Source organism: Pelodiscus sinensis, chromosome 4 (assembly GCF_049634645.1).
Source record: "Pelodiscus sinensis isolate JC-2024 chromosome 4, ASM4963464v1, whole genome shotgun sequence".
Lineage (NCBI taxonomy): Eukaryota > Metazoa > Chordata > Testudines > Trionychidae > Pelodiscus > Pelodiscus sinensis.
The window spans coordinates 105,227,458-105,243,885 of NC_134714.1; the positions used below are offsets into that span (position 1 = coordinate 105,227,458).

The window sequence follows — 16,428 nt, forward strand, 5'->3', positions numbered from 1 at the left end:
ATAGCAGGGCAGGCACCTGTGGGAGAGGTCTGTGTCTGTTAGTCAAACCAACCCTCCAAGCCTAAGGACTAACAGCAGGGAAGAGCCACATAAGAAGTAGCTGGCAAAGGCCATATCACTGGCTATATTACAGTCCTGCCCCAAAGAGCAGAGCTGGGGACTCCTGGCTTAAAGAGAGAATTAATAATTGCTTGAATTATCCAGCTCTATCAGGAGGGTCATAGTTGCTACCTTAAGGAGAGAGACAGACTGTTTAACTGAAGTTTATGCTGTTCCAGGCAGAGAGCTGGAAGCTCCTGACCAGGACTTTAACATGGACCCAGAGTAGAATGACCTGGGCAACTAAAACAGCAAGTTACATTTAGTTGAAAGGCTTTTAACAATCCCAGACACCACACGAGGGTACATGTCTTACTCATACCAAATTAGTGTAACTGAATGAAAGAATATGAGGGAGCCAAGAGTGCAATGATATTATGGAGCTATGCTAGAGGCCAGTACCTCATGACAAGGTGTATACAGAGACTAATGTGCATATATCATACATAGCTATAAGTGTACATATGTTCTGCCATAGGTCCAAGGAAGACTGTGGAATCTCCATGACTGAAGATTTTTAAGAACAGGTTCAATGAACCACTATCAAGGATTGGCTAGGTCTATTTCATCCTGCCTCAGAGCAGGAGGTTGGATATGTGGACCTCTCCAGGTCCTTTCCAGTTCTACCTTTCTATACATCGATTATTTTAATATTATTGTACTCATTAAAAGGCAAAAGATTAGCAGGGTATATCGTGGGAGGGAGATCACCCTGAATCTGAATAATGGACTTTGATGGGATAACAAAGGTCTGGCCCAGCAAAGAAAAAAAGTGAAAGGACTTTGTCTCTGTCCCAGGAAGCAGAAACTGTCTGCAACAGTCCTGTTCTGTTCACTACACTGGGAGCTTCTCCAGGTTTAGAGAAGCAGATGCAGATTTCTAAGTAAAACCCGAGTGGATTGGTGGTGGCAGTGCTGAGCTGAACCCAGTGTGAAACTCGTCTCCTAATAACAGCAGCGCTAAACTGAATTCATAGCAATCTGGGACCTTCCTGAGCTGGTGAAAGGAAAGTTGAAATTTGTATGAGCCAAGTAGCTGAATATTGGGATCAGGACCAGCCAGAACACTTCTTTCCAGATTGCAGCAGACCAATAATGGAGAGTCATACCCAGCTGTCCCTTGGGTACCACTGAGATAAACTCAACCTGCAACTTGTGTTTTCTGCTGAATGGTTTGCAGTAAGATCTTGTTCTGGGCACTTGCTACCAATGATGGCTCATGGGTCGTGGAGCAGTGACTGCATTCCTGCTGCACTGATTTGGGTTGTTCAGTTTCTTACAAGAACACATACTTGGTTTTCAGTTTTCCTTTGCCCATTTCCCCCCCATATAAAAATATATTTACATTCCATTTTCTCGAAGGACTACTTTTTTTTTGCATAAAGTGCATAAAGTGGGGGAAAACTGTCTGCAAAGCTGATCAGGACTGCTTTATGTCTGGCTCCAGAAAAATAAACATGTTGATGAGGGTGGCACCTAGCAAAAAGATTCTGTTTTCAAGAATGCTAAGGGAAATCTAGAGGATTTATGAATCTCTGAGCCAGATTTTCAACTGCTTTTGAGTTCCACTGAGACATTTAGGCATGGGAGAGAGGAGCAAGGGATCAGTTTTTGTGCCCTGATCTTAAGCAGCCAATGCCAAAGCCCAGAAAATAGCAGAGCATAGGGCAGCAACTCTAACTTATTCCAGCAAAGGATCAGGTATGCTGGGGAGTAGTATCTGACATGCACATACACACCCTTTCCTTGGGCTGGTTTTGCAGAAGATAGCTATGACTTCTCTGGAAGCTTTATGTCAGCAAAGAGTTAACCAACAGAGAAGGATTCTCTGTTGGTTATCTACAACCACTTTGTACCACCTCAGAAATGCAAAGTGGACTTAAAGTGGATTGAGTGGACTACAGGATCTAGCCCTTGTTCTATGTTTTTAAAAAGAATACTGAAAGTTTTCTGTTAAACTCAGCACTGTTTGCTTTGGTTTTGGATCACCCGTGTGCCAAAGAGCCAATAAGACTTTGCTCCAGGGTGCTATTGCTCTAGATTAGCAGTCACTATATAGAAGTTTACAGAAATATTATTCTGCTTGCATGCTAGCAGTCTTGTCAAGTACAATGCTCTTACTGGACATGAAAAATGAAGTAGACAGGCACCCTGGGAGAACAGTACTATGTATACAGTGACACACACAATTTTGTAGAAATATAGGTGCATTTCTCCCCAAGGACATTTTATTGAAGTCAGTATTGTAGTGGATGTGTAGACTGTTTTAACTATAGCAACCAATAACCATAGGAAAAAACAGTCATCCTAACAGCTTAACTGGTGATGAACATTTATTATTGTCTATATACAATACTCCTCTCCTGCTGCTGAATGTTACACCACAGAAGACAGAGTGGACAATTTACAGGGGAACCCTTTAAAATAAAACGTTTGCCACGTCCACACCTTGCTCATGACAATTTCAGGTACAATAGCAGACTTACCATGTATAGCAGTGGTCTCCAATCTTTTTAAGCATGAGACTACTTTTTGAATTTAAGTGCAATCCAAGATCTCTCTCACACCCAAATACCCCTGCCCCGCCTCCTTTGTGCCCCTTCTCAGAGGCCCCACCCCTGCTCACTCCGACCTTCCTCCCTTCCCCATTCTTCCTTCCTTTCACCAGGCTGGGGCAGAGGGTGCAGGCTCTGGTCTTGGAGTAAGGAATTTGGAGTGTGAGAGGGACTCTGAGCTGAGCCTGGGGCAGGCAGTTGGGATACAAGAGGGGGTTCTAGGTGCAGGTTCTGGGAGGGCATTTGGATACAGGGTACTCAGGGCTAGGGTAGGAGCTTGGGGTACAGGAGGGGGTTGACGTAGTGAGGGAACCTGGCTGGCTTCTATGCTGCCGGCTCTGGGGTAACCCCCACTGCTGCCGTAGGTACCATGACCCAGCAAAACAGGATGAGTCACTATGCAAAGGGATCTCTCAACCGGTTTGGCCAGACACCCCCCATGGAGAGGAACAAAGGAAGGTGGAATGCTGCCCTGGCTGGGGGGCAGGGCTGGAAGAGGTTGCTTAGTTGCTGTCTGGGAGCATGGAGGAGACAGCCTAGGAAAAGGGGCTGGAGTTTAGGGGCCCAGTCTCCCCCATCTCAAGGGGGCCTGAGGCATCCTAGCCCAGCTCTGTGACCAGATTACATCTGTGCTGTGCTGTATCCTGGAGGGGCAATAAACTTCCTCTATTCCACCGGCTGGTGCAGTCTGTGCCATTTCGGGGTGCAGGAGACGGGGGACCCCCAACGCGCCGTCACACTGGTGTCAGAAGTGGGATGCACTGCACCCCATGGATGGAGCTTCCAGCGGCGAGCGACAAGGCGCCGTAGAAGCAAGAGCCCTGGAGCCAAGCATGCTGGAGACAGAGCGAAGCGGTTCCTGGGAATCATGGGGCGCTACAGCACTAGACTGGTGAGTCTGCACCGAGGGGACCAGCGGGCAGATGGCCTACGCCCGACTCTTGAAGGCAGAGCTGGTGGGGCTCTGCAGAGAGAGGGGCTTGCCTGTGCGGAAAGCAGCCAAGGCCCAGCTGATTGCCCAGCTGGAAGAGAATGACCAGCCACAGGGCCAGGATCTTGTCCCCAGGGGAAGCAGCCAGACCCCCCCTGAGAGTGTGTCAGGCTCAGAGAGGGGGAGGAGCGCTGGAACCCACTGGAGAGATGAGACAGCATCTCCCAGGAGGCCTGCAAGCTGTAGCCCATCTAGGGCAGGGGCCAGCCCAGTGGAGCTGCGGCGGCTGGAGATCCAGCTGCGGATCAAGGAATTGGAAGTAGAGGACTGAGAGAGGGACCGCCAGGACCGAGAGAAGGAGCGCCAAGATCGAGAAAGGGATCGCCAGGACTGAGAGAGGCAGCGACAGCATGAGCTGGCCATGGCAGAGCGGAGAACTGGCGGGGCACCGGCTGCGCCAAGTGCGGATGGGCCCCAGGGTCCCGGGACTGCCAGACGCTTGGAGAGGCTCGTGGTGGCCCAATTGAAGGACATGGGCGACATAGACAGGTTCCTCAGCTCCTTTGAGAGGGCCTGTGGACTGCAATGGGTTCCCCAAGCTGACTGGCTGCAGGAGCTCATCCCCGCACTGAACCAGGAGGCGGCCGGAGTGCTCAGTCAGCTGGAGGACCTACAGCCAGGGGATTACAACCGAGTCAAGGACGCCCTGCTGCACAAGTTCGGGCTGACCCCCGAGATGTACAGGAAGAAGTTCCGGGGGGTACAGAAAGGGCCACGGGAGACCTATATGGATCTGGCCTCCCGCCTGTCACAATACGGCTGCAAGTGGGTGTCTGGAGTCGGAGCCCAGACCGCAGAGGAGCTGCTCAAGCTGGTCATGATGGAGCAGTTCTATGAAGCATGCTCACCCAAACTGAGGCTGTGGCTCAAGGACCGGAGACCAGAGAACCCCCAGGAGGCCGGGAGGCTGGCGGATGAGTTCACGGAAAGCCGGTCCGGGTGTGAACAGGAGTCCCGGAGAGAAAGGGAATCGCGCAGAGACCGGATCTCGGCTGAGCGATGGAGGGAGTCAACTACGAGGCGAGCCCAAGGAACAGGTCGTCTGTGCCCCAGAGAACCAGCCAGGGCCTGGACAGAGACAGCCCAAAGCCTAACTTGCCATCGCTGTGGGCAAAAAGGCCACAAGAGGGCTCAGTGCACCAGGTCCCAGGACCGGGGACTTTCCAGGGTTAACTGGCTGGGGCGGGAGGAAGGGCAGGCTGCCCCAGAGGCAGGGGCTGGCAGGCAAACCTCAGCTCAGAGTGGGGGGAAGGATGCTCAGTGCACCTCCCCTGGGAGGTCTGATTCTCAGGAGGCGGATTTCTCCGTGTACCGGGTGGGGGCAGGACAGCCCCTGAGGAGCGAGTGCCTCATACCCCTGGAGGTGGATGGTAGGAAGGTGACAGGCTTCTGGGACACAGGGGCGGAGGTGACGCTGGCCCGATCCGATATAGTGGCCCCAGACCGGATACTACCCCACACGCAGCTGACCCTGAAGGGCATAGATGGGTCCCCGTTTAAGGTGCCTGTAGCCCGGGTGCATCTGAAATGGGGGGCCAAGGAAGGTCTTAAGGAAGTGGGGGTGCACCCGCACTTGCCCACCGAGGTGCTGATGGGGAATGACCTAGAGGAGTGGCCCCAGGAATCCCAGCGGGCTCTAGTCACCACCCGGAGCCAGAGCCAGCGAGGGGCTGGCAACCTGGGTCCAGGGAAGGGCTCCCAGCAGAGTCCTCAGGATCCCATCCCAGTGGACACAGGGTCCAGCCAGGCTGGGACTCCGGACCGAGGCAAAGGTGGGGGACAGGTCCCGATCCCTGCCTCAGCAGCTGAATTCCAGGCTGAGGTGCAGGCAGACCCTTCCTTGCAGAGGCTGAGGGACCAGGCTGGCCTCCGTGCAGTTCAGCCCCTGGGGAGAGGTGGCCAGGAGAGATTCCTGTGGGAGCAGGGATTCCTGTTCCGGGAATGGCTTCCCCCCAGGAAGGTGAAGGCATGGGGGGTCCAGCAGCAGCTGGTCGTCCCCCAAAAGTATCGCCTCAAGCTGTTGTATTTGGCCCACGACGTCCCTGTTGCAGGCCACCAGGGGATCCGGAGCACCCGGCTGAGGCGTGCTCCAACACTTCTATTGGCCGGGAATCTTTACAGCCGTACAGCGGTACTGCCGGTCCTGTGACTCCTGCCAGAGGGGCGGGAAGGCCCAAGACAGGAGGAAAGCGGCTTGGGGGGTCCCTACACCATATAGAGGACCCTCTGGGCTCGCTGAGAGAGTTATGGGAGGGGAAGGCCTCCCTGGATGGAGCGTCGGGGGTGGAAGCCACCCTGGCTATCCAGAGAAGGCTCGCTGGGCTCATGGCCCCGGCCCGAGAGACCCTGGCCAGAGATCTAGGCCAGCGGAAGGGTGGGCGTGACCCCTGAGGACAGGCCTGTGCCAGTCGCCCTGGAGCGGTGCAGCGAGTGGAGAGAGGGAAGCCAGCTCATGTGGGGCCTCGCCACGGCCGGCCCGAGTCAAGGGGAGCACGCATGTCCCCAGGGCAGGTTCCCACGCAGAGGACCCGAACTTCCCTAGGTCACGAGCGGAGTGACCCTGCTCAGTTCGCTCTCGGAGGGGGGAGAACTGTGACGTAGTGAGGGAACGTGGCTGGTTTCTATGCTGCTGGCTCTGGGGTAACCCCCACTGCTGCCGTGGGTACCATGACCCAGCAAAACAGGATGAGTCACTATGCAAAGGGATCTCTCAACCGGTTTGGCTAGACACCCCCCATGGAGAGGAACAAAGGAAGGTGGAATGCTGCCCTGGCTGGGGGGCAGGGCTGGAAGAGTGTTGCTTAGTTGCTGTCTGGGAGCATGGAGGAGACAGCCTAGGGAAAGGGGCTGGAGTTTAGGGGCCCAGTCTCCCCCATCTCAAGGGGGCCTGAGGCATCCTAGCCCAGCTCTGTGACCAGATTACATCTGTGCTGTACTGTATCCTGGAGGGGCAATAAACTTCCTCTATTCCACCGGCTGGTGCAGTCTGTGCCATTTCGGGGTGCAGGAGACGGGGGACCCCCAACGCGCCGTCACACCTGGGGTAGGATTTTGGGATGTGGGCTCTAGCTGGGCACCGATTACCTCAGGTGGCTGCTGGGTGGTGGTGCAGTGGCTCACCCCTATCCTGGCCCTGCACTACTCCCAAAAACAGCCAGGAAACACCATCCAAGTCCTGTTTTGTCCCGTCTCTACTCTGTGGCAATAGGATACAGAGTGGGAGAGGGGGCACCTTGACATGAGCACCCCTTTTCTCCCTCCCAGAAATAACAAGTTACTCACCCTGTGTAGTAACACTGGTTCTTCGAGATGTGCCCCATAGGTGCTCCACTCTAGGTGTCGGGTCTGTCCCAGCGCCGCTGGTCGGAAGCTTTCAGAGCCATCTTCGGCCGGTCTGCGCATGCCCCCTGCAGCGCGCGGCTTTCGCGCCTTTGATCACAAGCGCAGACCGGCCTCCCCGCCAGTTCCTCTCACCGCTCGGTCCCTGAAAGATAAATCAAAGGGAGAGACCTGGAGCAGGGAGGAGGGCGGGTCGTGGAGCACCCACGGGGCACATCTCGAAGAACCAGCGTTACTACACAGGGTGAGTAACTTGTTCTTCTTCTTCGAGTGGCCCCGTGGGTGCTCCACTCTAGGTGACTGTATAGCAGTAACCAGGACACCAGCGCTCCGGGTCTATCAATTATTGCCTGTAGAAGACAGTACTGCAGAAGCCACCGCGTGGTCTGACGCCCATCGTTGTACTATGGCATAAGGTCTCATAAAGGAAGTACTTGAAGCCCAAGTAGCGGCTGTACAGATATCTGCCAGGGGAACTCCTCTGGAAAGAGCCGTAGAGGTTGCTACTGCCCTAGTTGAATGTGCCCGTGGATTGGAGGGCAACGGTCTGTTACGAATAGCGTGACACCGGGTTATGCAGAGGGAGATAAGCCTAGCTATGCGTTGAGTTGAAATCGGCTGTCCTTTGGATCGCTGCGCTGTTGATATCAAAAGCTTATCTGTTTGGCGCCATTGTCTGGTTCTGTCTATGTAGAAGGCCAGGGCACGTCTGACATCCAGTGTATGAAGCATGGCCTCCTTATTTGAGGCATGTGGCTTCAGATAAAAAGAACAATTGGTTCGTTGATGTGGAACGACGAGGAGATCTTAGGGGTGAACGCCGGGTGCAACCGTAGCGTCACTGATTCTTTTGAAAACAATGTGAACGGGGGAGTCGACATCATCGCTCCTAACTCACTGACTCTGCGCGCTGATGTAATTGCGAGCAGGAAAGCCGTCTTCATAGCATCTGCAGTGCTACGGATGCAAGTGGTTCAAATGGGGGAAACATAAGTGTTTCAAGAACTAAGTCCAAATTCCACGACGGTGGAGGAGGTCTCCGAGGTGGACTTATATTATTTAGACCCTTGAGGAATTGCTTGGTGGTTGGATGTGAAAACAATGAGAACCCCTGTATTGGGGAATGGAACGCACTGATGGCCGATAGATGAACACGGAGGGATGCCAGCGAGAGTTTTGAATCCCGCAAGTGCAGCATGTAATCAAGGACCTGGTGTAATGGAGCGGACAGCGGTTGGACGTTGTTTTGAAGGCACCAAGTCGAGTATCTGCACCATTTAGCGAGGTAAGTGCGTCTTGTTGAATCCTTTCTACTATGAATTAGAATGGACTTGACCTGCTGTGACCAAAGGTTCTCATCTTGTTCGAGCCAGTCAGGAGCCACGCTGTCAGATGTAGCATCTCCAGCTTGGGATGTAGCAGAGAACCCCGTTCTTGGGAGAGAAGGTTCTGGTATAAAGGCAGAGGCCACGGAGGCCGTAGAGACATCCTGTGCAAGAACGGATACCAAGCTTGCCTGGGTCAGGCCGGTGCTATCAGAATCACCGTTGCTGCCTCTGTTCTGATCTTTTCCAGTGTTCTGGGAATGAGAACTATTGGAGGGAACGCGTACAGTAGTGATTTCTTCCAGCTGGTTAGTAGTGCATCGCCTAGTGATCCCTTGCCGATCCCTGTTCTGGAACAGAACAGGCGACACTTCTTGTTGGAGGCCGTCGCAAACAGATCTACCAGGGGCGTGCCCCATCTGTTGAAGACATCCTGAATCACATCTTGCCTCATTTCCCACTCGTGGTCTACGGGGAAGCGCCTGCTTAGGGAGTCGGCAATGACATTGGCTATGCCAGGTAAGTAGGATGCTGCTATGATGATATTGTTCCTTATGCACCAGTTCCAGCACCATATCGCTTCTGTGCATAGGGAGTGTGACCTCGCTCCGCCTTGTCTGTTTAGGTAATACATCGCTGCCATGTTGTCCGTAAATACTCTGACTGTCTTGCCCTTCAGGTGAGTACGGAAGTGTTTGCATGCCAGGAATATTGCACGCAACTCCAGTCTGTTGATATGTAGATGCCTCTCGGCGGGAGACCAGCGACCTTGTATGCGTTTGTCGCCCATGTGCGCACCCCATCCTATGAGGGAGGCGCCCGACGTCAGCTGTATCGATGGGGTTGGTCTGTGGAACGGCATTCCCACGAGAATGTTTGATGCCTTGGTCCACCAGCGCAGAGACACGTGAACGTGGAGCGGAGGAGAAACTTGTTTGTGAATGTCGTGTCTTCCCGGCACATACACCGTTGCCAGCCAGTGTTGCAGGTTTCTGAGGTGGAGGCGTGCATGGGGAACGACAAACGTGGCCGCAGCCATGTGGCCCAGGAGACGCAGACAGGTATGTACTGAGACTACTGGGCCCTTGCCTAGTAGAGTGACCAGGTCCTTTATCGCCTGGAATCTGTCCTTCGGTAAATAGGCTCTTGCCGCCTTTGAGTCGAGAACTGCCCCTATAAACTGTATATTCTGCGTTGGAGTGGGGGGGTCGATTTCGACTCGTTCACAATTAGTCCTAGGGAGTCGAACACTCGTCTGACTGTTGTGACCATGAGGGATGTTTCTTCCTGTGATGTGCCCTTTATCAAACAGTCGTCCAGATAAGGGAATATGATGACTCGCATTCGCCGGAGGTGCGTCGCAACGACTGCGAGGGTCTTTGAGAATACCCGTGGAGCCGAAGCAAGACCGAATGGGAGGACACGATATTGGAAATGCTCGTCCTTTATGATGAAGCGCAGGAATCGTCTGTGTGCGGGATGTATCGTTATATGAAAGTACGCATCCTGTAGGTCGAGGGCCGCAAACCAATCGTTGTTGTCCAGAGCTGGGATGATCGTTGTGAGCATCGTCATTTTGAATCGCTGTTTTCTGAGGTAGCGATTCAACTGGCGCAGATCCAGAATAGGTCTCCATCCCCCCGTTTTCTTTTGCGTTAGGAAATAACGTGAATAGAACCCTTTTCCTCTGAAGTCCTCTGGGACCTTCTCTATCGCCCCGATAGATAGTAGGCGATAGGCCTCTTGCTGCAGGAGGTCCTCGTGAGAAGGGTCCCTGAAAATGGACGGGGATGGTGGGGTGGTAGGAGGGAGGGATGTGAATGGGATGGTGCGACCAGATCTTATCACCTCCAACACCCATTTGTCTGATGTTACAGCAGCCCACTGATGATAATAGGGTTGCAGTCTGTGATGAAAAATGGGCTTGGCATCTCTGGCAACGATTGGAGTGTTCGGCACGCCCTCGACATGGGAGTCAAACCTGCTGTTTGGGCGCCCCGGCATTGTTCACTCTAGTCGGGTGAGGACGTCTGCACTGTGGTTTCTGCCTAGAATGACCTTTATCATAAGGACGGTTTTATTGCCTGCGGAATTGATAGTCATCCCGCTTTTGGAACGGAAAATATTGTCTGCGGCGGAAAGGTGGGACGTACATTCCGAGAGTACACAAGGTTGTACGCGAGTCCTTCCCTGTATGGAGTACGTCATCCGTTTTTTCCGCGAAGAGCTTAATCCTATCAAATGGAAGGTCTTCCACTTTGGATTGTAACTCTCTAGGTACTGCGGCCGTTGCTAGCCATGAGGCCCTTCGCATGGATACTGCAGTAGCAACTGTTCGCGCCACTGTGTCAGCCATGTCACTGGCAATTTGCAGACCTGCTCTGGCACACGCATATCCCTCTTGAATTATCTCACGGAGGAGAATCCTATCGGCCTCGGAGATTCGTTGTGCAATCTCCGTCAATCTTGCAATGTTATCGAAGCTATGGTTGGACAAGAGAGCCGCATAATTAGCGATACACAGGAGCAGTGTGGATGAAGAGTACACCTTCCGTCCAAAGATGTCTAGCTTTTTTGCATCCTTGTCAGCTGCTGAATTTCTGACCTGTGGGTTCTTTGCTCTCTGCAAGGCTGCGTCTACCACCAGTGAATTTGGCTGGGGGTGAGTGAACAGGAACTCTGCCCCTTTGGCTGCTATGAAGTATCTTTTCTCCGCCCTTTTACATGATGGGGTAACTGAAGCCGGCGTGTTCCAGATCTCTGAAGCTGACTCTAGAATTGCCTCGTCTAGCGGTAAGGCCGCTCTGGATTGATGCCTAGGGTGTAAGTTCTTCCACAACTTATGTTGTTTCGCTTGCACATCTGTTAGTTGAACTTCCTGTGACTGCGCCACCCTCTTGAATAGGTCTTGGAATTCACAGGCATCACCCGGTGGTGATGGATCCCCCACGAAAACTGCATCATCTGGGGAGGGTGATTGGACATCCCCAGGGGAAGCTGCAGGCGTGTGCTCGCCTGTATCCGAAATTTGACCCTCCTCCGGGTCAGAGAGGACTGATGTTGAGGGTGCCGTGGGAAGGGGCGGTTTCGGTGAATGAAGTCTTTGATATTCAGGGGCATGTGGTGAAGCCCGTCTATGATACGGCTGGTGGCAGCAGCAAGAGTGGGAATTGGAGTGTGATCTGCCCTTCCTTATAGGGGCATGATAACTCCTGTGAGTATGATAATCATAATCAGGAGATGATCTCCTTGATGTATACCTGCTGTTGTGCCTGCTCCGATATGATCTGGGAGGCGAGTAGGTCGGCGAGCGAGATCTATGTGGAGAGCCCCGTCTATAAGAGTAATTCGAGCAGGAGCGTCTATGATCGCTATTATACGTGGAGGAATAAGCCCCCCTGTCTGAGTGACATGCAGGAGGGGAAGGCTCTGGTGAGAAGTACAGTGAAGGTGACCTGGAATGGTACCTAGGTGCTGATTTCCTTGCTGTCTTAGTAGGAACAGCTGCCCGGGACTGCTGGGCAGCTGTCAGGTCTCCTGCTGTGTTGCCGAGGTTACGCTCAGCATACACCGGCTGAGAATGCCTTGAAGGCAGAGATTGTAATCTCGGTGCCCAGGGGTGGGAGGACTGAGCAGCTCTCGGCTCGGGGTTAATGATTTCCCTAGGCAGGGAGCAATTGCTCTCGCACGGCACCGAGCTCTCACAGGGCACCGTGTTAATGCTTTCCCCCGGCACGGAGCGAGTGCTCTCACACGGCACCGGGGGTGCTCCGGGGGAATTTCTCTCTTGCGGTGCCGTCTGCCCTGTCGGCACTGCGCGGTGAGCCATGGTCTCCCGGTGCTGCTGTGTCTTCTCTGGAGCGGCCAGTGCTCGCTCCTGTGGAGGGGTCGGGGATGCCTCTCTCAGCAGTCCCGACCCCGTTGCCACTTCTGACTCATCCTGCTGCTGCGGGGACGGTTCCCTGTCAGGCGGATTCGTTGGTGGCATTAGCGGCATGGCCAGCTTATCCCCCGAAGGGGTTCTGGTCCATACATGCTCCCTATGAGTAGGGGCAGCTGCTTCAGAAGCCGAAGCTGTGCGCGGCTTTGCTGGTTCTGCCACAGACCGGGGAAGCGTTTTTGCTGCCGGTCTCGCCTCCGACTTGTCCTGGCTCACCCATGGCAGGGGGACAGCGGGGAGCGGGCGGGCGGGAGACGCCTTTTTCTTTTTTGTTTTAGGCACCCCTGGGGATAGCGCCCTTCTCTTTGGAGCAGCTGTTTGCTCCTGTGTAGTTTGTGCTGGCTGAAGACCCTTGTCGCAAAGAAGGAGCTTGAGCCGGAGATCCCTGTCCCTGCGCGCCCGCGGGGTTAACTTCAGGCAATGGACGCATTTTTGGGGTACATGGGACTCCCCCAAACAGCTGACACATATTGTGTGTCCGTCTGAGGCTGGCATAGCCTCTTTGCACTGGGAGCACCTTTTGAATCCTGGTGTCCCAGGCATGATTCAGTTACCTAGGCAAACTGCCGCACTGGCAGAAATTGACTAGAAAAACGTCTTTTTCTTTTTTTTTCTTTTTTTTTTTAAACTAACTAACAGGTAACTAACTATCTAATAAGAACTAACTAATTTACAATATCTCTCTGACAGGATTCTGCTCTGAGGAGATCATGAAGCTCCACCAGCAACCTGGGGCGGCTGAGAGGAACTGGCGGGGGGGCCGGTCTGCGCTCATGATCAAAGGCGCGAAAGCCGCGCGCTGTAGGGGGCATGTGCAGACTGGCCGAAGACGGCTCTGAAAGCTTCCGACCAGCGGCACCGGGACGGACCCGACACCTAGAGTGGAGCACCCACGGGGCCACTCGAAGAAGAAGCAGGAGGCTACTGAGGGGACAACTCCAAGACAAAGGGCAGGAGATGCACAATAGTGGGGGAAGGGGCAGCTGAAGTGCCAGTCCTCAATAGCCTCTTGGCCAAACCTGTCAGGATCCCTTTTCAGGGGCTCAAAGATCTACCGGTAGATCCCAACCTACTGGTTGGTGACCACTGGTGTAAAGGAATGCCTCTTTGGCATGCTGAACAAAAGCTCATGCAGAAACTCTCAGGAATATATCTGTTAGGAGTATGGAAGACAGAATTACTTACTAGTGCACTGCTCTGGAGACCAGGGTTCAATCTGTGGCTTTCAACAGTCTTCATGTGATTTTGGGAAAATTATTTAATCTTAGCTCCCATACATAAAATAGAGATATTATTTCCTAGCTGACAGCATTGGGGGTCACTTGGGTCCAGCAGGTTGCAGCTCAACAATTTCAGGATGGTCCTGCCAGGCAATCAGAAGGGTTAGCAGCCAAGTTAAAGGCCACCATCCCCCTAGTGGTCGCCTGTTTCCCCTGGCTGGGCTGAGGAGTAGGAAAAGGACAGGAGGACCCAGGCCTCCCTCTCCACTATGGCCAGGACTGAAGGGGGAAAGGGCAAGGAGAGTCTCAGTTCCCTTTAGTTGGTGTAACAGACCATCTTCCCCTTCGACTCTTCCCACCTCCCCCTGGTCTCTTTTCAGTTTGGGGCAGAGCCCCTGCACTTGACTTCCCACTGAGCAGAGAATCAGTCCCTCAATCTCAACAGTTCCAAGAGTCAGTTAGGTCTTCCCAGTTCACTTTCCAGCCTTCTCTAACTCCCCCTTGCCAAAAGTGGGTTTGTAGGAGAAGGAGAAAAAGGTCAGACCCTGGACCTCTCTGCTGAATCTTAAACCTTTCTTCTTTCTTCTGTCCTAGAAGCTGCAGCTAGACTTCCCTGCACACCTGTCAGTATCTCATTTTAAAAATGCCCTCCATATGAAGCATGATCGGTAGCTGCTGAGGGACGGGGCCTTCTTGGCCCAATACTACTCCATTATTCCTTGGCTACCTCTACATTGGCAGCTTCTTGAGCAAGAACTCTTTTGCGGAAGAGTTCTTGTGCAAAAACTCTTCCAGAAGAGAGCGTCTACATTGGCATGTGCTTTTGCGCAAGAGATGAGCTTTTGAGCAAGAGCATCCATGGCAGTGTAGACGCTATCTTGCACAAAAAAGCTCTGATGGCCATTTTAACTATCGGGCTTTCTTGCGCAAGAAATTCATATTGCCTGTCTACACTGGTCTCTTGCGCAAGAACAGTTGTGCAAAAGGGCTTATTCCTGAGCGGGAGCGTCAGAGTTCTGGCGCAAGAAGCCCTGATTTCATACATTAGAACGTCAGTTTACTTGCACAAGAATAGGCAGCCAGTGTAGACAGGCAGCAAGTTTTTGCGCAAGAGCGGCTGCTTTGGCGCAAGATCGCGCCAGTGTAGACACAGCCCTTTAAGCCTTAGGAAGGGGTCTGTAAACCCCATCACACTGGCACAGGTCTTGTGAGGATAAAATCCACTAGAGATTGTGAGGTATTCGGATACTCAGAATATATTTGAGTACTGCGCTTATGTACTTAACTTAAAACGTGATACTCTTATTTTTATACAGATCTGAAATATTTTGTGATTGCGCTTCAGTAAACGGGCTATTCTGTAAATACTTCCAGGATGTCTAAAAATACAAGTGGCAATCTCTGAATTTAAAGGATCTTTGCCTCTGACAGAGATCATCTCCATTTCTGTTTACAAATGTACTTCTGAACAGAACATTTATCTTTGGAATGCATCCAATTACACAAAGTGGCAGACAGGTTTCACTAAAGGCACTGTTCCAAAGTAGGACCTAGGGGAAAATGCTAAAACTAAACTATTATGAATCTAGTGACCTAACATGAGAGTTAGATCAGTGAACAGAGGTCACAGCATTTAGAAAACTATAATAAAAATATAACAAGTATTATTACCTTATTCTATTTTTAATGGCTGCATTAAAGTAACCTCTGCCAGTATTTTAGTTTTGTGAACTATGGTGCCATATAGCCCACCTTCACCCTCACAGTCTCACCCCTCATCGGCCCTGACACCCCCCTAATTTCAATTCTTGGGGAGGTTACTGGTTTGACCTCCAAGGTTTTGAGTACATCACTTCCCTAAGGCAAGAAGCTTTCTGATCTGAGACTGTAATTGGCCAGCAATAAAAGGTTAGATTTAGAAATAAATGTGTTTAGCATCTTTTTTTAAAAAATGCTTTGCTGGAATATTAAGCCATAATTTAAATGTTTAGCATGTGTGGTATTTACACAGCATCCCATTTATTTTATCTATATTGCACATAGAGATGTTAGTGCATGATAAAGGGAGACAATTGGAAAGTCTATCACAAAGTGAGTAGCATACTAATAAACCCTTTCATACTTACCTTTCTCACGTTATAAAAGTCTCGATGGGGATTACTCTTCAGTTCTTTAAATTCAGACATTTCATTTAGCATCTCATGTAAACTGAATTTAGATTCTAAAAAATTAAGTCGTCTGTGACAATATGTTTTTCTGCAGAAGAGACACAATGCTTTAATTATGACCAAAGTACTCAGAATTTAAGTTTTTAAGAGTGTAAATTACTTTGAGTGAAACAGCTATTAGATTTATTCATATTTTAATAAGTCCCAGGCAAGTGATTTATCAGAGAGCTATGGATGAAAAGGGCTAGGGATGATTATAAATCTTGATTTTTGTAGTTACCAATTAGGCCCTCATACCAAATATGAACCAAGTTAATAAAACACTAAGGCTATGTCTACACTACACATTTTGCCAGAATAGGCAATGTAAATGAAGCACTGATTAGCATTTTCTCGCACTTCATTTGCATAATCTCTTCTGAGATTCATTTGCATAATCTCTCCGACAAAATGCGTAGTGTAGACATAGCCTAACAGAATGTGCTGGGAAGCTTTTTTCATATAGCAAAGAGAACTACAAAGACACTTACGGAAGTGACCAAGATTTATTCCCTTTTTGCATATTATATTTTTCTCTTGTAATATTTTATCTCAGTACTGTACTCAGGTGGAATTTCCAGTTCTTTCAATTTTGGTCCATGATTAGCAAAATACAAAAAAGTACAATGGATAAGCTAACAAAGGCTACCACTCAGATTCTAAATATCATGATCTCACAGAATAAACCACATTCTTCAACAAAAGACGCAATCTGTAAACAAAACTACAGGTTGAATCTCTCTAACCAAGGA

The 16,428-nt window shown here is 51.3% G+C and overlaps 1 protein-coding gene across 12 annotated transcripts in view; it reads right to left on the reverse strand.

Annotated features, from left to right (window-relative positions):
• AMPD3 (adenosine monophosphate deaminase 3) overlaps positions 1 to 16,428 on the reverse strand; it is a 127,597-nt gene that overhangs the window by 67,885 nt on the left and 43,284 nt on the right. For all 12 annotated transcript variants that reach the window (XM_075927936.1, XM_075927935.1, XM_075927937.1 and 9 more), the window contains one exon: positions 15,596 to 15,725. In XM_075927936.1, coding sequence (XP_075784051.1) covers positions 15,596 to 15,725 — 130 coding nt within the window. The remainder of the gene's footprint in view (positions 1 to 15,595; positions 15,726 to 16,428) is intronic.